Genomic DNA, 20623 nt, shown 5'->3' with positions numbered 1-20623 from the left:
TTCAGGAAATATGGTATGCTATTTCCCGATCTACATGCGAAAGTTTGTTAAATTCAATCCCCAAAAGATTTGATGCTGTTATTAGAAATAATTGATATGCAACAAAATATTAAGAAAACAACGAATTCTTATGATGATTTATTATTTTTAATCATTTTAAGACTGATTGATTCTATTTGAATGTCGCATATTTTATTTAGTCTTTTAGATTTGACATCGTTTTAACATAAGAATGTGTTATTTTTTTCTATTTATTGTTTACGTTATGAGCATCTATATATATAAAAATGGATGTTTGTATGTGTGTATGTATGTATGTTCCGAATGAACTCAAAAACGGCTGGACCGATTTTGATGAAATTTTCAGGGAATCTTCAGAATAGTCTAGCGGGTAACACTGTAAGGTCAGATTTTTGATTTTCGGTCTGTGGGCGGAGGGGCGTGGCATTATCAAATTTTTACATTATACCGCTAATGCCAGCTATATATATAAAAAACGACTCCACCGATTTTGATGAAATTTTCAGGGAATCTTCAGAATATCCCAGCGGGTAACACTGTATAGTCAGATTTTTGATATTCGGTCTGTGGGCGGAGGGGTGTGTAAAAATCTAATTTTTACATTATACCGCTAATGCCCTATATTTCATAAAAATGGATGTGTGTATATATGTTCCGTATGGACTCAAAAATGGCTGGACCTATTTTGATGATATTTTCACGGTGTCTTCAGAAAAGCCTATTAGGTAACAGTGTAAAGTCAGATTTTAATTTTCTGTCTGTAATAAACAATTTGGTTTGCTTATAGGGTCATGAATAAGATATTTCCATACTGAATTTTTGAATTCATTAGAACCAGCCGAAATGCGACTACATGTATTAACATTGAAGGTTGATTCACCGACACTGTATATTAAAATCGAGATCGATATGCAATATAAAACAGATGTTTTCTAAAGGCCAGCAACGCGGACCGGGTTCAGCTAGTTAATATATAATGAACAAATTTTAAATTTTGAAATCAAATTTTGTAGTTTTACCGCTTTAATCGAATTCATATGTAGTGATTCTATTGTATTGTCCGTCACTGTATAAGACACACAAATTTAGTAAAAAACAAGAGAGCTATATTCGACTGTGCCGAATCTTATATACCCTTCAACAAATTATACTTCAAAATAAAAATTTTTAGGTAAAAATTTTTTTTTTTTCAGTTTTTTTTTCATTTTTTGGAAAATTTTTTTTCCAATTATTTAAATTTTTTTTAAATATTAAAAAAAATATTTTGTTTTTTAAATTTATTTTTTGAGTGAAAAATAAAATCGGTTTAAAAAATATTTTTTCCGATTTTGACCCATTACTATGGTCTTATATACGTCGTTGCAAAGGTCTTTGAAATATCTATCATTAGATATCCATATTGTCTATATTAATGACTTAGTAATCCTGATATAGGTCAAAAATCGAGGTTGTCCTGGTTTTTTCCTCATATCTCAGCCATTTGTGGAACGATTTTGCTGATTTTAAATAGGAAACTTCTTGAAAGCATGTCTGACATAATTATTGAAGATTTGGATACCAAAGATATCTGGGGTCTTTAGAAAATTGATTTCAACAGACAGACGGGCATATCTTAATTGACTCCGCTATCTATAAGGATCCAGAATATATATTCTTTATAGTGTCGGGAAATTATATTGTGGAAATTACAAACGGAATGACAAACATTCTCACGAAGGTGAAGGGTATAATAACCAAGTTAGAATTTTCCCAGTTCATATACGAATTTCTCATCTAAGAGAACAGAGTCATAAAACTGGTATTATTTAAAATATTTTTTGTTTGATTTGTATAATAAATTTAAAAAACGCAAACCACCAATTATAAAAAAACATAATTTTTTAATTGGCTGCATATGTTATTTAAACATACTGAAAGTTCATAAGATATCACTGTGTTAATAACCACAGAGTAGCCAATTTAAAAAAAACAAGTAAGAGTGCTATATTCGGCTGTGCCGAATCTTATATACCCTTCACCAAATTATACTTCAAAATTTTAAATATTTTTAGGTAAACAAAATTTAATTTTTTTTTCCGGTTGTTTTTTGAATTATTTGAAAAAAAAAATTTTTCGATTGTTATTTTAAATTTAATTATTTTTTTTTTTTTAAATTTAAAATTTTTTTTTTTTTAAATTTAAAAATTTTTTTTTTTTTAAATTTTAAAAATTTTTTTTTTGTTTTTTAATTTTTTTTTTTAAAAAAAAAAAAATTCGGGTTCAAAATTTTTTTTCCCGATTTTGACCCATTGTAGGTCCAACTTACTATATTCTTATATACGTCGTTGCAAATGTCTTTGAAATATCTATCATTAGATATCCATATTGTCTATATTAATGTCTTAGTAATCCAGATATAGGTAAAAAATAGGTCAAAAATAGAGGTTGTCTTGGTTTTTTCCTCATATCTCAGCCATTTGTGGACCGATTTTGCTGATTTTAAATAGCAAAATTCTCGAAAGCATGTCTGACCGAATTATTGAAGATTTGGATCCCGAAGATATCTGGGGTCTTCAGAAAACTGATTTCAACAGACAGACAGACAGACAGACAGACAGACAGACGGACAGACAGACAGACAGACAGACAGACAGACAGACAGACAGACAGACAGACAGACAGACAGACAGACAGACAGACAGACAGACAGACAGACAGACAGACAGACAGACAGACAGACAGACAGACAGACAGACAGACAGACAGACAGACAGACAGACAGACAGACAGACAGACAGACAGACAGACAGACAGACAGACAGACAGACAGACAGACAGACAGACAGACAGACAGACAGACAGACAGACAGACAGACAGACAGACAGACGGACATGGCTTAATCGACTCCGCTATCTATAAGGATCCAGAATATATATACTTTATAGGGTCGGAAATGAAAAATGTAGAAATTACAAACGGAATGACAAACTTATATATACCCTTCTCACGAAGCTGAAGGGTATAAAAATAACTAAATTCTTGGAACATATTTTCCCCGTTTCCATATTTAAATAAGGAAAATGGCAAAAGCTATCCAGGCCATAGATAAACACACATAGATCAGAAAACTCTACTGTAATAGACCTAACTCAGTTGTCAAAAACCTATGTGATGAGAATGTATTAGTAAAACAAAAAATATGTGAAAATAAAAACAACACTAGTATATGAGATCATTTTGAGTTACCTAGAGCGGAAAGCTCTATGTGTTTTTCTCTATGATCTATTAATTTAAAAAGCTTTGTATCCATATAAGCTTCAAATTGTATTCGTATTGCAATATCTGGAGCCGTTAAAAGTATAGTTTAATTTAATTTTTAAATTTTTCGTCTAAACAGACGATCTGATACATCTGTTCTCCTAAAATATTAATCGTTTAATTCTAAAGTTTACACTTATACCAAATACTTGTGCTTGACTCAGAAACACTTATAATATTTAGCAAACAAACATTTCATTATAATGAATTTGTTTTGTGGAGATGGGATAGATACTTGTTGTATTTTTATTATACTTAATATACATCAACTCTGGACAGAAAAGCTTTTTTATTAATGATATGCAGATTTATATCACACCCCAAAAGCCACAAACACATTTAGTAGATTCTTGACCACCGAATAGAGTAAATCAAATAACTATTAAAATACTCATAAATAATAGAAATTAATAAAACGAAAATGTTCGTATTCTTAGTGTTACTAACAGTAATTGTTGGACTTTTATCATACATTATATGGTGGTATAATAAACGTTTAAATTATTGGTTGGAACAAGGTATAACCTTTGAGAAACCCCATTGGCTGTGGGGTAACTTTAAAGGTCTAATGAGCGAGTACAACTTTCATGATATGTGTCATAAATACTATCGAAAATTTAAGGGTACGGGACCATTTGCTGGTTTCTATTTTGCCTCCAAACCCACTGTATTCGTTTTGGATCCAAAATTAATACAACATATTTTAATAAAAGACTTTTCCAATTTCACCGATCATGGTTTCTATTATAACGAAGAAGATGATCCTTTAACGGGTCAACTGTTTCTATTGGATGGTCTTAAATGGAAAAATATGAGAAATAAATTATCGCCTACATTTACCTCGGGTAAAATGAAACATATGTTTCCTATTATCCTGGATATAGGAGAGGAGTTTATAGAGGTCATGGCCCAGGAAATAAAGGAACACAAAAACATCATAGAAATCAAGGATTTAATGGGTCGCTTTACCACCGATGTCATAGGCACCTGTGCTTTTGGCATTGACTGCAATAGTCTCAAAGAACCCAATACCGAGTTTCGTGTAATGGGCAAACGGGCCATTAAAGAACAAAGGCATGGCTTGCTGGTAAATGGTTTGATGCAAAACTTTCCCGATTTGGCGCGTCGTCTACATGTCAAACAAATACCCGATGATATTGAAAAGTTTTACATCAATTTGGTTAAGCAGACAGTGGAGTATCGGGAGCAGAATAATGTGCGGCGCAATGATTTAATGGACACCTTAATTGATTTGAAAAATAAGAAACTCATACAATCCGAGCATGGTGAGGAGTTGACAAATTTAACCTTAAATCAAATAGCTGCCCAGGCATTTGTATTCTTTAATGCGGGTTTTGAAACCTCTTCCACTACCATGTCGTTTGCCCTGTACGAATTGGCTAGAAATCCAGATGTACAGGAGAAGGCACGTCTTGAAATCGATGAGGTATTGGAAAACTATCAGCAGAAATTTACGTATGAGAGTATGAAGGAAATGAAGTATTTGAATCAAATTATATCAGGTAAGAAAGAGGGAAATAAAAAATGAAATAAAAAGTCCCCATCGTTTGACTCTAATCTATAAAAGTGATGAATAATTTTTAAAATTTTGTTTATTTTTTCTTTAATAGAAACCTTAAGATTATACACCGTTCTACCCATGATTAGCCGCACAGCCTTAAGTGACTATGTGGTGCCAGGTCATAAAGATTACATTATTAAAAAGGGCATGAATATTTCAATACCCGCCTGCTCTATACACCGAGATCCTGACTATTATGCTAAACCGGATGACTTCAATCCCGATCACTTTGCTGACGATGTAGTAGCACAGCGCGAGTCTTGTGTTTATCTGCCATTTGGGGAAGGACCTCGCAACTGTATTGGCATGCGTTTTGGTAAAATGCAAACTGTTATTGGTCTAGTGATGCTATTGAGGAATTTCAAATTTTCGGTTTGCGATCAGACCCAAATACCATTAAGTTATGATAATAAAAGTTTTATGCTGACCACGGAGAAGGGTATTTATTTGAAGGTTGAATCAATCTAAATAAAAGTATGATATATCATTTACGATAGCAAGTCTGTGGTTTAGCAAAAGAGGAAATTTTATTTAAAAACGCTGACATAGACATATTTTTATTCGATTTATTAATAAAAAACTTCTCTACTAGATTATTTATAACTCCTGTGTTTATATAAAAAATTATTAAAATTTAATAAATAAAAATTAATGTTTTTATTTAAATCTATTAAATCTTTTAATACTTATTTATTGGAAAACATTATGAGTGATGGAGGGAATGAAAAGAGCTTTTGTCGATGAGTAACAGATGTCATCGGTAAGGGGAACGACATGTTGTATATTGCGTATTTAAAAATGTTTGTGTATATAAAATAAATTGTTTAAAAATAAATACATGTAAACACAGAATACTTAGATTAGAAAATGTTTGAATTGTAATTCAAAAAGTTCTAAACACAATTAATGAGCAATGAACCTTAATTTGTCACTAATAAATTAAATGTTATATACGTTATTATGAATGCTTTGGCATAAGCAAAATAGGCGGCAATTTTTAATTGAAGGGCTTAATCAAAATTGAAATAAAGAAAGACCTTCAATAGAAGTTAAAACTAAGCTACAGAAAGAATAACAATTGAAGCTAAACTTGTACTCTACAAAGACCTGTAATCGAAGCCAAAATTTAACTCTATAAAGATCTAGAATTGAAGCTCTATAAACACCATGAACTGTATTAATACCATAAATTAAGGCTAAACCTCAAGAATATGAAGACCTTCATTAAAGCTAAAACTGAACTATATTAAGACCTATTTATATAAAAATAAAAGCTAAACTTAAACTATACAAAAACCTACAATAAAAGCCAACATTGAAATCTATAATCCACAATTGAATCTAAAATTTAACCATAAAATACATACAATTCAAGCTAAAACTGAACTACAGAAATACCTACGATAAAGATAAATTTACGATTAAAGATAAGACCTACAATAGAAGCTAAATCAAAACCATATAAGGTCCAACAACTGAAGCTAAAATTGAACTCCATAAAGACTTTCAATAGAAACTAAAACTTAACTTTAACAAGAAAGAGAGCTGTATTCGGCTGTGCCGAATCTTATATACCCTTCAACAAATTATACTTTAAAATACAAATTTTAAATATTATTTTTTCAAAATTGTTTTTGAAAATTTAAAAAAAAAAAATTTTTTCGAAATTATTTTTTAAAAAAAAAATTTAAATTTATTAGTGAAAAAATTTATGACAAAAAATTTTTTTGGTAAAAAAAAAATTCGGGTAAAAAAATATTTTTCCCGATTTTGACCAATTGTAGGTCCAACTATAACCTTATATACATCGTTGCAATGGTGTTTGAAATATCTATCATTAGATATCCATATTGTCTATATTCATGACTTAGTAATCCAGATATAGATCAAAAATAGGCCAAAAATCGTGGTTGTCCCAGGTTTTTCCTTATATCTCAGACATTTGGAGGCCGATTTTCTCGATTTTAAATAGCAACCGAGCCGGATGAATTTCCTATATATTGATGTATCAATCATGTTTGTAAGTTATTTGGGGGCTACGGAAAGTTTATTTCAACATACAGACGGACAGACCGACATGGTTATATCGACTTCGCTATATATAACGATCCAGAATATATATATTTTGTGGGGTAGGTAGTAAATGAAAAATGTAGAAATTACAAACCGAATGACAAACTAGTTGTATATGTCCTTGCCCCTCATGTTGAAGGGTATAAAAAGACTGAAGCTAAAACTGAACCAAATAATGACCTACAATTTATGCTAAAATTTTACTATTTTAAAGTCCTTAAATTGAAGTTAAAACTTAATGATATAAATACCTAAGATTAGAGCTAAAATTTGACTATATAAAGACCTACTATTCAAGATAAAACTAATTCATTTAACTTGAACTCTATAAAGACCTTAAACTGTAACGTATAAGCTTAAATTTAGCTATATAATCCCCTTCAATTAAAGCTAAAATTTAAACATATTAAGACCTACTATTGAATCTTTAATTGACCTCTACATACCCCTTCAATTGAAGTTAAAAGTGAACTATACAAAAACCTACGATTCAAGCTAAAATTTGACTCTACAAAGACCTCCAATAAACTCTAATACTGAAGACTTACGATTGAAGGAAAAATTTAACTCTATGAAGACCTATTGTTGATGCTATAATTGAACACACGATCAAAAAGCAAAAACTTAACTATATAAATTTCTTGAACCTAAACCTACTACTGAACCGAAAATTTAACTATATAAACATCTACAGCAAAAATGTATCAATTTAAAGATCTATGATTGAAGTCAAAATTTTAACCATTCCCTTTTCCTATAATTTATGACAAAATTGAACTATATAAAGATCGTGGTTTCTTTAAAGATAGTCCTTTAAAAGGACAATTATTTATATCAGATGGTGCCAGTTTGAAAACTTTGAGTCAAAATCAAATTTCCGCTTATCGTTGTAATGAAATATAAATGACAAAAATCTGGTTCAAACATTTTAAAGTTATTAAAAATTCGTCTTAGGCCACTCGAACAAGAAATTTAGGAAAAAATTAACATATTTCGAGATAATAATCCGTAAAAATATATCCGTATTTACTTGTGTATGAGTTTTTGTCTTCGTAGGATACCGTTAACCTATTCAAAAAAATGGCCAAATGAAAATATTTTTTAACGGCTATTTCGAATCTCAATTTTCAAATTTTTAAAAATTTTGTTAAACATATTTCAGAATTTTTTAATCATCATATTGGGATTTATTGAGATCATAATAGGGAATAAAAATATGAAAAAATTATGTCAATGCCTTTTACATTTTTTCCGTACCTGCGATTTAAATTTTATTTTGACGAATGAGCCCAATTTCCTTACTGTTATCAATTTTAAGTAAAACCTGTTCCGAATATTATAGCCCGTGTAATTTTAAATATAGTCTGATACTTTTACTAAAATCGGAAGACGTTAACTCTTAAAATGTGAAGGTCAAATGTCAAATTTTTCAATATTTGGAATTTCTAATGAAAAGATAGCGAAATGTTATATATTTTGGGAAAATTAACAGCACTTTTAGGCCACCCGGCACTCTTCAAAATTTTAACAAAAAATTTTTTTCCATACAACTGATTGTCACTCTAATGTATATATTCTGAGTCGATGTCTATTTGTCCGCCTGTATGTTGAAATCGTCTTTCCGTAGCCCCCAAATAACTTTCATACATGATTCATACATCAATATATCCGCATAGACCTGGTCCGGTTGCTATTTAAAATCGAGAAAATCATCCCACAATTGACTGAACTATAAGGAAAAAACCAGAACCACCTCGATTTTTGACCTATATTTGATCTATATCTGGATTACTAAGTCATTAATTAGACAATATGGATATCTTATGACAGATATTTCACCTAAAATGGGTTAAAATCGGAAAAACTTATTATTTAACCCGAATATTTTGTTTACCAAAAACAATTTTTTCACTTATAAATTTAAAAAAAAACTTTAAATCAAAAAAATTTTAAATAAATTTAAGAAAAAAAATTAATATAGAATTTTCACTAATAAATAAAAAATATTTTTTTAAATTTTGTTTAAATTTTTATTTGAAAGTATAATTTGATACATTTTTTAGCAAACATCTTTTATTTTCTCAATAAAATACTTTACAATACAGCCAATACATTAAAAATGATCTCATGAATGAGCTCACAATAAAAAAAAATATATTTAGATTTATTGAATACACAATATAGTCAAACAATTATGCACACCATTTCATGATGCTGAACATATGTTTAAATAGCACTTGAAATAATTAAAAACACAAAAAAAACACCATTAAATTTTCTCAACTTTCAAATAAACACCCTTCTCGGCACCCAGAAAATAAGAATTTTTATCGAAAACTGGCGGTATTTGAGTCTGAGCACAAACCGAAAATTTAAAATTTTGCACCAAAAAAGCCAATGCCAAACGGGTTTGCATTTGGCCAAAACGCAAACCAATACAATTACGGGGTCCCTCTCCAAAGGGTAAATGCAAAATTGAATCACGTTCCAAAACCTTAGAGGGCAGAAAATTGTCTGGATTAAATTCGTTGGCTAAAGGATAAAACTCTTCATCTCTGTGGACAGCTATGGCAGGTATAAGTACATTCATGCCTTTTTTGATGATATATTTAGGATGACCGGGTACAGGAAAATCCTCCAAACAGCAGCGGTTTAAAACGGGCAACACGGTATACAAACGTAGAGTTTCTAGTAATTATTAAAATTAATGTTAAAATTTATTAGATTTCCATAAATATTTTTATTTAATTACCTTGTATAACTTGATTTAAATAGATCATTTCCTTTAAGCTGTCATAGTTAAAATTTTTCTCATATTTTAACCAGACTTCATTTATTTCCTGCCTTAATTGCTGCTGCATGTTTTCATGCCTGGCTAACTCATATAAGCTAAAGCCTAGAGTTGTTGAAGAGGTCTCAAAGCCGGCTGTAAAAAATAAAACCATTTGGGCTGCCATTTCCCCCAAAGTTAGTTTGGTGGATTCCTCTCCATTTTCAGTTTTTATAACTTGATTATCTTTTAGTTCCATTAACATGTCTAAGAAATCATTGCGCTTGACTTGATTTTCTTCTCTATATTGGATGGTATCCCTTACCAAGCCCATAAAGAACTCACTAATATCATCAGGTATCATTTTCCAATGTAATTTTTTTACAAATTTGGGAAAATTAAAGATCAAAGCATTGCCCAGCTGACCGTGACGTTGTTCGGTCATCAAACGTCTACCCATTATATGGAATTTTGCCTCGGGATTAGTTAAACTATTACACTCTATGCCAAAGGCACAAGAGCCTATAACATCAGTGCCAAATCTAGCTAAAATATCTCTTAGCTCAACTATATTATCAGCCTCTTCCTTGGACTTTTTCTCCAAAGCCATTACCAATTCCTCAGCCACTCTCTTGACTGTGGCAAACATCAGCTTTATTTTACCCGATGAAAATGTGGGTGTTAGCTTTTGCCTCAAATTCTTCCATCTGGCACCATCCAACATAAACAATTGCCCGGTTAAGGGGTCATCTTCGGGATTATGAAAGAAACCACGATCTGCAAACTTATGAAACTCTTTTATCAATATAGTTTTCATTAGTTCTGTATCCAGAATGAATACAGCCGGATGGCTAAACCAATAGAAACCCGAAAACGGCCCAGTGCCTTTAAATTTTTTGTAATGCGCCAACCATATTTCGGTAAAAGATCTTTCTGATCTTAAACCAGTAAAATTTCCCAACAAAAAATTTGGTTTCTCACTGGCTATGCCCAAAGACTGCCAGTAATTTAAACGTTTGTTCATGAAAACTATGAAATACGAAAGTAGGGTGACTAAACACCCCAATAAAATTGACGATATCAACATTGCGGTCTAGGTTTGATAATTAACTAAACATATTCAAATTAACAAAACCGAAAAATGTATTTAAACAAAATTATTTATTTTAAGCAGAGAGCTGATATTGTTTAAAGAAGTATAACAGGAATGGATAAGTAAATGGTTGATCTTCAACTAGGTATTTTATAGATTAGATTTTCAAAATATATAATTGAGAAACACTATTTAATATGTCGTATTGGAAAAAGTTTAATTGTATTCAATTTTCCATTCCTACGTTCTAGACAACAACTAGATAAGAAACTGAGAGCCAAAAAGCTAAGTCTCTTGTCAAAAACCTAAGTCATGAGAACCATATATTTTGTTATTTTATCACCCATATGTGTGAAAAGAAAGTAATTTTGTTTAATTTTTATACTCTACACCACCATAGCCGGGAGGTTCCCTTCGACCGTCTGAATGACTTGTCATGTAAACCTCCAATATTTCACCTAGCCCCCATAAAAATTTCCTCCCGAAATAGTACTTTATAATCTCATGGTGATCAATGCATAATAGAATCGATTATTTCAAAAACCAGTCAAGCAACAAACCCTTGTGCGCAAAGTACAGGTCGCCATTTTGAAGATATTTCGATAAAATTTGGCACATAACATTTCTTCTGCCCAGAGACGAAGCCTATTGAAAATGGCTGAAATCGATCCATTATTTCACCTATCCCCCATACAAATGTCCTACCGAAATAGGACTTTATCGGTCATAAATGATTAATTAATTTAGGTATCTACACAAATTTCGCTCGAAATATGTTTTATACACACGGAAGTCATGTCACCTAATTTTATGATGATTGGTCCATATTTAGTCATAGCTCCCATATGAGGCCTACTTCCCAAAAACACTTTAATGAGCACAAAATCTCTAAAAAAAATGTTGGAATCTAAATATAATTTAACAAAAATAAGTTTTATATCGAAATAAATCACACGTCCGAATCTCATAGCGATCGAATGATAATTTAATCGTTTATTTCAAAAACCAGTCAAGCAACAAAACTTTGTGCGCAAAGTACACGTCGCCATTTTGAAGATATTTCGATAAAATTTGGCACATACAATTTATTCTGACCAAGGAAAAAGCCTATTGAAACTGACTGGAATCGGTGCATTATTTCACCTATCCCCCATACAAATGTCCTACCGAAATAGGACTTAATCGGTCATAAATGATTAATTAATTTAGGTATCTACACAAATTTCACTCGAAATATGTTTTATACATACAGATGTCCTGTCACCTAATTTTATGATGATCGGTCCATATTTAGTCATAGCTCCCATATAAGGTCCGTTTCCTAAAATCACTTTATCGAGCATAAAACTTATCAAATTGTCGGTATCCACATAGAATACAATTGAAATAAGTTTCGTAGAATCATAAATAACACGACATAAAATCATGGCGATCGGTCCATAATTAGTCATAGCTCCCATATAAGTTCCGTTTCCTAAACTCACTTTACCAAGCATAAATCTCATAAAAATGTCGGTATCCACATAGAAAACAATTGAAATAAGTTTCGTAGAGTTATAAATAACACGACTTAATTTCATGGCGATCGATCCACAATTGGTCATAGCTCCCATATAAAGCAAACTTCCGAAATTCACTTTAACGAGCATAAATCTCATAAAGATGTCGGTATTCACTTATTATTTAATAAAATTAAGTTTCATATAGAAATAAATGACACGGCCGAATCTCATAGCGATCGGTGCATAATTGAATCGTTTATTTCAAAAACCTGTCAAGTAACAACAAGCCCAAAATTGAGTTATTGGGCGATTACTGTCTTTTAAAGGTAAAAATATCATTTAATGCAAACAAAATTAAATACTGCCCCCTGTTATGCTGAAAAAAAGGAGATAAATCTGTGTTTAGTGCAGAAAGAAGTCAAGTAACAGCGGCCCTAATCTATTTTTTTTGTTTCAAAAATGTTGTAGGTGAATAAAATAAAATGTGAATAAAATAAAATATTTATAAGCTCTAATTTTAAGCTCTAAATCTAACTTCCAAAAATCACTTTAACGAGTATAAAATCTCATAAAAATGTCGGTATCCACTTATTATTTAATAAAATTAAGTTTCATTTAGAAATAAATCACACGGCCGAATCTCATAGCAATCGGTGCATAATTGAATCATTTATTTAAAAAACCTGTCAAGCAACAAAAAGTCCAAAATTGAGTTATTGAGCGATTACTGTCTTTTAAAGGTAAAAGTATCATTTAATGCAAACAAAATTAAATACTGCACCCTGTAATGCAGAAAAAATGAGATAAATCTGTGTTTAGTGCAGAAAGAAGTCAAGTAACAGCGCTTGAAAGGCCCTAATCTATTTTTTTTTTGTTTCAAAAATGTTGCAGGTGAATAAAATAAAATGTGAATAAAATAAAATATTTCGAAGCTCTAAATCTCAATTTGGTTGGATATGAAGAGTTTTATGGAAATATTTTTCAATGGCCTACAACGAAAGCAGAATGCACTGTAAAACGAATAAATATGATGTTAATGTCTTTAATAAGTTCATTTCTTATTTTACTTTGGAAGTTTCTTGTATAAAATTTAGATTAGTGATGGTTGTTTGTTTCTGAAACCAGTCAAATGAAAACTTTATATTATTTTTTCAAATATATGTTAATACAGATAAAAAAAAGTTTCATGTTTAGATAGATACACAAATGGATAACTATCATAGAAACAAATTTCAATTTTGTATAAGGAATTTTTAGGTTGTTTTACTCCAAATCAATAAATTGTTGCTTGACTGGTTTTTGCCATAAACGATTCCAAAAATCAATCACGAAAATAAATTATTTAAATTTTAAAAGAAAAATAATTTTGCTTATTAACTCAGTGTAGGATATTATATGATCGGGCTTGACCGGCAATACTTTCTTGCTTCTTTTCGTTTACATTTCTCTCTCCTTCACTTCTTTGTTTTTATTCTTCTCTTTAACATTTGTTTGTATTTCTCAAACAGCTTTTTGTTACTCTCTCTCTAAAAGCTTTAATATAACAAATTGTTTACAAAGATAATACAGCCACAATTATAGATATTAATGTTCTAACAAACGAATGCAATCAGATACATTTATGAACTTGAATTCCGATCAATTTTGCCAGTCATGTATAACAAACAAAATATCTATGAAAAGCTTAATAATTGAAGAAAATATAAACAAACTATAATTAAAATACACTGCATGAATACATAATACATTCAAACATGAGTATGACAACATTTTATTTTTTTATTCTAAATACGCAATTTATAACTTATTACACTTTAGTAACCTTCAGATATATACCCTTTTCGGTGCTCAAAAGAAAACTTTTTTTACTAAGAGTTAAGGGAATTTCAGTTTCAGAGCACACGGAAAATTTGAAATTCTTTAAGAGCATAGCCAAACCAATAATTGTTTGCATTTTACCAAAACGCAAACCAATGCAATTGCGTGGTCCTTCGCCAAAGGGCAGCCACAATATCGAATCTCTTTGGGCCACCTTGTCTGCAGAGAAGTTATCGGGATTGAATTTAAGGGGCTCGGGATAATATTTCTCATCACGATGTATGGCACCAATGGGTATTATAATGGGCATGCCTTTCTTAATCACAAAATCGGGATGACCGGGTACTGCATAGTCTTCCAAGCACGAGCGATTGAGTACGGGTAGAACCGTGTAGAGGCGAAGGGTTTCTGGAAGAAATCAAAGTATACAAAATTAAATTTGTTGGACATGCTTTGTTTCTAATATTTTCACAATGAGTTGAATGAAATCTGAATCGTTATAAATAAGAAAGTTGCAAAAGCGATTTCAGTATGTTAGTTTAAATCAACATTCAGAAGGCCGTATACACCATAAGGACTCAAGTCCTATAGTAGTGTATCAAATAGACTTCTAGAAATTTTGGTATTAAAAATCATAAAAATCCGTGCATAAATGGCTGTAATATAAGCAAAAACCCACAACTACCTCGATTTTTGAAAATATATACATATTTCGCATAATAAGTTGAGTACATAAACAAACTGTATATCAAATGAAAGGTATTTTAAAGACCTATCCAACGCCATTGCTATATATATTTTATTTATTTAAAAACAACTTAAAATTTCACCAAAAAAAATTCGATTTTTTTATTAATTTTAAATTTTTTCTTTTGTAATCCTAAAGTGATGTATATACATTATTCTCATTTGTTTCATTATTTTAATATTTCTCTCACCTGCCATTATTTGCTCCACATAGGTCATATCCTTCATGCACTCATAGGTAAACTGCTGATTATGCTTTTCCAAATTCCTCAATACCTCCTGGCGAGCTTTTTCCTGCACCTCCTCATTTTGAGCCAATTCATACAGAGCAAAACCCATGGTCGTTGACGAAGTCTCAAAGCCCGCATTAAAGAACACAAAAGCTTGAGCGGCAATTTCCTCTATAGTCAAATTGGTCAGCTCATCACCATGTTCCGTTTTAACCAATTTCTTATTTTTCAAATCAATCAACATATCCATGAAATCATTACGCCGTATATTATTCTGTTCTCTATACTCCACTGTTTCTCTAACAATGCGCATGAAAAACTGTTCTATTTCATCTGGCGTTTGTTTGAGATGCAACTTGCGAGCCAAATCTATAAAACTGGCCATAAAGGCAATAACCAAACGATTGTGGCGCTGCTCCACCAAAGCCTTACGGCCCATCACTCTAAACTCAGCATTTGGATCTTTCAAACTGCTGCATTCAATGCCAAAAGCACAAGTGCCTATAACATCTGTGGTAAATCTGGCCAGTAATTCCTTAACCTCCACAATATTTTGCTGTTCCTTCATCATTTTATCGAAAACCTCTATGAACTCCTCACCCACCCTAATGACCGTGGGAAACATAAACTTCATTTTACCCGAGGTAAAGGTGGGCGATAATTTATTTCTCATATTCTTCCACTTCAAGCCATCCAACAGGAACAGTTGCCCCGATAAGGGATCATCTTTTTCATTGTGATAGAAACCTCGATCGGTGAAATGTTGAAAGTCTTTTATTAAAATATTTTTTATTAACTGCGGCTCCAATGCAAATACGGCTGGTTTGTAAAACCAATAAAATCCCGCAAATGGTCCGCTACCCCGGAATTTATCATAATAATCTTGCCAGATTTCATGGAAACCCCTGCTGGTTTGCAAACCTCTTAAATTGCCCAGTATAAAGTGAGGCTCCTCACACTTCACCCCCAACATTTGCCAGTAGGTCAGCTTTCTGCGTAAGTGTAGAAATAGAGCGATTAGCAGACCGCTGACAGTTGTTAAAAGAAAAGATAACAGCGACATGTTGTTGTGCGACAACGACCGTTCTCCGCAGTTGTTAGAAATAAACTAATTTCAAATTCATTTTTTTGGAGAATATGAGTGAATATTATCAAACTTATCGAATTACTTGTTTGCTAATAACTATACTATCATTAAGATAGAAATATTTATATGTTTTACTGTAAATTGATTAGACAATTAAATGTTTTTTTTTACTACTGAGATAAACAAATATTAGGGTGATGCAAGAGATAATATATTTGCACGTAGGGAACGTTGCACAAAAGCAAACACTTTTCTAAAATTGAGATTTTGCCAAAAATAATTTTGAAATTTTTTCACCCGAATTTTTATTTTACAATTTTGTATACCCTTCACCAAATATTTATTTATGACTTCAGATCTTTATAGATAGTAAGACGGTTTAGCGATATCCGTCTATCTGTTGACATAAAATTTCCGAAACCTCCAAATAACGAACAAGATCGATTCGAGTGTGCTCCTGAGAATGTTAGTATTTAAAATAGTTCCATAAAGGGCTGAGTTAGACCACATATAGTTGTATATTTCTAGAAACACAGATCTAGAGCTAATAGCAAAAACAGAGATAAAAGCGAAAACCCACCAAATTTTTTTTTGTCCAAAAATTTTCTTTTTTTCCTAGTTAGGGTTTTTAAGATTCGGCTCAGCAGTTTAATTTATTTTTAACCAAAAAGTTTATATTAACTTTAAAATATTGTTACGTTTTAACCTTTTCAAAACGTTTGGTTTATTCCTTTAAATAAACCGGATACTTTTGATTGCAAATAAAAGCCGTTTAGTAGTTTGAAAATTGTAACAACTCTTTATTTATTTAAAATGTACAACAACAGAATTAAATAGTCACTCAGTGTTTTTTAATACACGATTATAAATTCGCAGAAATAAAGACACACTTTATAATGTACACGAATTCAATTTAATAACACAGCACACTTTAAGGCACTCAGTTGATGTTTATTTGAATAGCGTCTCTGATAAACTCACTCACGACTGCAACCTCTAACACTGCCATCTGCACTCTAGATTGTTCTTTAACTGTCAAAATTCGAATATTCTAGATCTTACTAATACATACGCCATCTGTGGTGTTCTTTCTACAATGTTCTTTAACTGAATATTCGATTACGATCAAATCAACTGAAAGCTTTTATTTAACAATGCCCACAGATATGTTACAGTTTGCTATTACAGCACTGTCATTTGAAAGCATTATGCTACTTTTAAATCAGCCCTTAAAATCGTTATATTTGAATTCAAGTACAATTTCGTAATAATATGTTTCGCCAAACATCATATCCTCAATCCACCTACTAAATATTTTAAATCTTTTTTATTAATCTCAAACCAAATTCAATTCCACTTCATTAATTTACTACTTTTTACTTGTTACTTTTTTTCTTTCTACATCATTGTGCTGTAGTTAGCTCAATGATACCAAATATATAAGTGAACCCAAGAGAGCTTTATATTTGGTATCTTTTTACAATATTCCATCTCATAGTTAGAAATTATTTAGTTATCAAGTGTAAATGCTTTCATTTTACACTGAGTAAGCGTTGATCAACTGTGACCCCATCCGATACACTGATCCATCAACTGATTCACAAAAGCTTTTCATATGCAAAGGGAGAGTGAATTGGATATTTTGAATGGTTTTTGGTTACAAATATGACTTTAAACTTTTAATTGAATTTTTAATATTTGACTTAAATGAGAACACAGATAGAGTTCAAGTATCTTTGACCATACAATTGAGAAGAATGGAAGCATTAAATTGTCAAACTGTGACTTAAAATTGGAATTGTATTGAATTGGATACATTTAGTGAATATTTAGTGAAGTCCTCAACAGTTGATGAGAGACAGAAAACATTAAACGAAACCATTTGGGTCTCTCCAAGACATTTCGCATGGCTGAACACAGCTTTCATCCGATCCTACACACTGATCATCAGCTAATTCACAAAAACTTTTCGTATGAAGAGCGAGGGAAAATTCGATATTTTAAGTGGTTTTTGGAAATTCATTTACCCGGAACTTTAAAATGTATGTTTAATTTTTAACATTCATCTTGAATGAGAACTCAGGTAGCATAAAAATTAAAAAATTTATATTCCAAGACACTTCTTAATACCAAACTCTAAAGCTGGGCAATGAAAAAATATATGAGCTATAGGTTTTTCAGGACTTATTTTGAATTATGTCATGTTTTGTCATAATACCTTAAATATATATTTGATATCTATTTAACGAAAGAAAAACTACCTTTTTTATATTTGCATCGGCAACAATTTTGTCAATTTGGATTTCTTTTTTTGGAATTTTTGATTTTCTTTTCAATATAAATTCTAGCTAATATATTAGGAAATGTATAGACAAAGGCAGTAATTTTTCATGAAAAGAAATATCAAAGATTATTTTTCTAAAGAAATAAAATTATTTTTAAAGTGAAAAAAAAAATGATCCCTATTTTTTTAAGTTAAATTGAATTTAGGGGTTTTAGACTTTTATAAATAGAAGAGAGTTTGTAGATTATTTCAAATCAAAAACCAATAAAAATAAGACCATAGAATTCAAATAGCTGTTCAAAAAAGTGCGAACATCAATATTTGGAACGCCTTTAGATAATATTCTATAAAACTGCCACAAAACTGCAACTTTGCAAAGTCATCTAATAACTTTCCTACACCACAAAGTGGTTTAGAAACTTTTTTTGTGGAAATAATTCGGCATCTTGGGAATTATTGGATATATTGCTACGAAATTTCACATGCTTTGAGCTGAGGTGTTTTCGAGTTGACGTTTGCTCAGCTTCCTGGTATGTTAATAACATTTTGTATGCATTATATGAAAAAAACGTACAAATTTGTCAAAGCGGGCAAGGTTTGTGGAACTTCTGAGGAGTAAATAAAGGCTTTTTATATAAGTATTTGATATTTTTGAAAATCTTAGTACTTGGGAATTGACATTTTAATAAAATTGAATAATTTTGTAAAATTTTGGGAAGTCATTTACCTTAAAAACTAAAAAAATTACAATATGGTGATTTTCCATGAATAAAAATACAAAATTTGAATTAATGTAAAATTTTAACAGTTAAAGATATCATAACAAAATTTGGAACCAATATAGACTCGAATGTCCTTAAATCAATGGCATTAGACTTTTTGCCATTTTTTATTTTCAAATACCGTAATTCCTAAAACGGGGAATATGTGTTCCAAAAACTGTGTTTTTTCAGAAAAGTGCATATTGTAATGTTATTTACCATGTGATAGTAAAAACACTTAGCAGGTATTTAAGGAACATATGGGGTTATACAAATATGGAGCTAAAATTTTTTTCTACAAAAGCAAAAATATATGGGCGTTTTTGGGAAAAAACGTAAAAAATACGGCCCTTTTTACAAGTTCCAATTTTGGATGCGTATAACTTTTTATAGGGAAAAGATAACTGTTAGCAAGTTGTTTTTATTTCATTTAGAATGTTATCGCCAATATAGCTGATATTTCAAAAATTAATTTCGACCCTCCGTAGTCCCGCCATATCTAAAAAACTATAAAAAGATCGAGCAAAATTAAAAAACATAAATCAATAAACCTGAATATCTCTTCAACTAATAGAGATAACCTACACTTGTACGCGTATTTTTTGTAGACCATTCGGATCATAAATGGATTTTTGGCGATTTTTTTAAAAAATTTGAGACCCGAGGTGACCAACTTTGGGGGGTTATGCACTAGCCCCCATTATCGCTAGGAAGCCTGAACAAGCGTAAATCGACTCAAAAGCCCCTCAGCTCCAAACATGTGAAATGTTCGCGAGATACCGAATTATTTCCCAAAAAAAAAGTTTCTAAACCACTGTACATCATTATATCCGCTATAGTTCAACTTAGGTTGCTATTGGCCCCCTAATAGGCTGATTTATAGGTAAACAACGGCGTATCTGGTGAAATACTAATGTTCACTGATAACAACATAATTTTACTGTTCGGCAATTCTGTACTATTCGGTCCACAACAGATTCAAGTCCCCATAGAAGGCCAAATCAACTTATTGATGGAGGGTATACAAGATTCGGCACAAACGAATACATTATTCTTACTTTTCATTGAAAATTTGGTGAAAAATTTTGATGAAATTGATTTTTTCACAAACAAAATTTTTTAACCAAAATTCGTTTCCTCCAATTTATTTTTTTCATTGAAAATTTTTTTTCGCCATTGTTTTATAAGCAATTATAAAACCATGATTGGCATTTCTGCATTTTTGATTTGCGACCCCACAAAGTATATATATTCTAGATCGTTATAGATAGCTGAGTCGATATAGCCATGTCCTTCTATCCGTCTGTGTGTTGAAATCAACTTTCCGTAGCCTCCAAATAACTTACAAACATGATTG

At 31.0% G+C, this 20623-nt stretch overlaps 3 protein-coding genes across 3 annotated transcripts; 1 reads left to right on the top strand and 2 right to left on the bottom strand.

Annotated features, from left to right (window-relative positions):
* Positions 1 to 3676: 3676 nt before the first annotated feature.
* LOC135959560 (cytochrome P450 6a9-like) lies at positions 3677 to 5430 on the top strand. The gene is made up of 2 exons (XM_065510499.1): positions 3677 to 4842; positions 4951 to 5430. Exons 1-2 carry the CDS (start codon positions 3741 to 3743, stop codon positions 5367 to 5369), a joined length of 1521 nt encoding a protein of 506 aa, XP_065366571.1. The 5' UTR covers positions 3677 to 3740; the 3' UTR covers positions 5370 to 5430.
* Positions 5431 to 9058: 3628 nt separating this feature from the next.
* Positions 9059 to 10997, bottom strand: LOC135959558 (cytochrome P450 6a9-like). The gene is made up of 2 exons (XM_065510497.1): positions 9727 to 10997; positions 9059 to 9662 (listed from the first exon to the last, which is right to left on the bottom strand). Exons 1-2 carry the CDS (start codon positions 10829 to 10831, stop codon positions 9244 to 9246), a joined length of 1524 nt encoding a protein of 507 aa, XP_065366569.1. The 5' UTR covers positions 10832 to 10997; the 3' UTR covers positions 9059 to 9243.
* Positions 10998 to 14075: 3078 nt separating this feature from the next.
* Positions 14076 to 16296, bottom strand: LOC135959559 (cytochrome P450 6a9-like). Its single transcript, XM_065510498.1, has 2 exons — positions 15096 to 16296; positions 14076 to 14565 (listed from the first exon to the last, which is right to left on the bottom strand). Exons 1-2 carry the CDS (start codon positions 16195 to 16197, stop codon positions 14147 to 14149), a joined length of 1521 nt encoding a protein of 506 aa, XP_065366570.1. The 5' UTR covers positions 16198 to 16296; the 3' UTR covers positions 14076 to 14146.
* Positions 16297 to 20623: the final 4327 nt, after the last annotated feature.

This window comes from Calliphora vicina, chromosome 5, assembly GCF_958450345.1.
Source record: "Calliphora vicina chromosome 5, idCalVici1.1, whole genome shotgun sequence".
Lineage (NCBI taxonomy): Eukaryota > Metazoa > Arthropoda > Insecta > Diptera > Calliphoridae > Calliphora > Calliphora vicina.
The sequence above is the reverse complement of the archived record's forward strand: the minus strand, read 5'-3'. Positions and strand labels throughout refer to the sequence as shown.

What these genes read in the sequence shown, in the direction of transcription:
- LOC135959559 (XM_065510498.1), bottom strand. Translation starts at nt 16,197, where the DNA reads ATGTCGCTGTTATCTTTTCTTTTAACAACTGTCAGCGGTCTGCTAATC. An exon ending in TGTGGAGCAAATAATGGCAG is followed by an intron (nt 14,566 to 15,095) that starts GTGAGAGAAATA and finishes GATTTCTTCCAG; the next exon opens with AAACCCTTCGCCTCTACACG.
- LOC135959560 (XM_065510499.1), top strand. Translation starts at nt 3,741, where the DNA reads ATGTTCGTATTCTTAGTGTTACTAACAGTAATTGTTGGACTTTTATCA. An exon ending in TTTGAATCAAATTATATCAG is followed by an intron (nt 4,843 to 4,950) that starts GTAAGAAAGAGG and finishes TTTCTTTAATAG; the next exon opens with AAACCTTAAGATTATACACC.
- LOC135959558 (XM_065510497.1), bottom strand. Translation starts at nt 10,831, where the DNA reads ATGTTGATATCGTCAATTTTATTGGGGTGTTTAGTCACCCTACTTTCG. An exon ending in TTTAAATCAAGTTATACAAG is followed by an intron (nt 9,663 to 9,726) that starts GTAATTAAATAA and finishes AATAATTACTAG; the next exon opens with AAACTCTACGTTTGTATACC.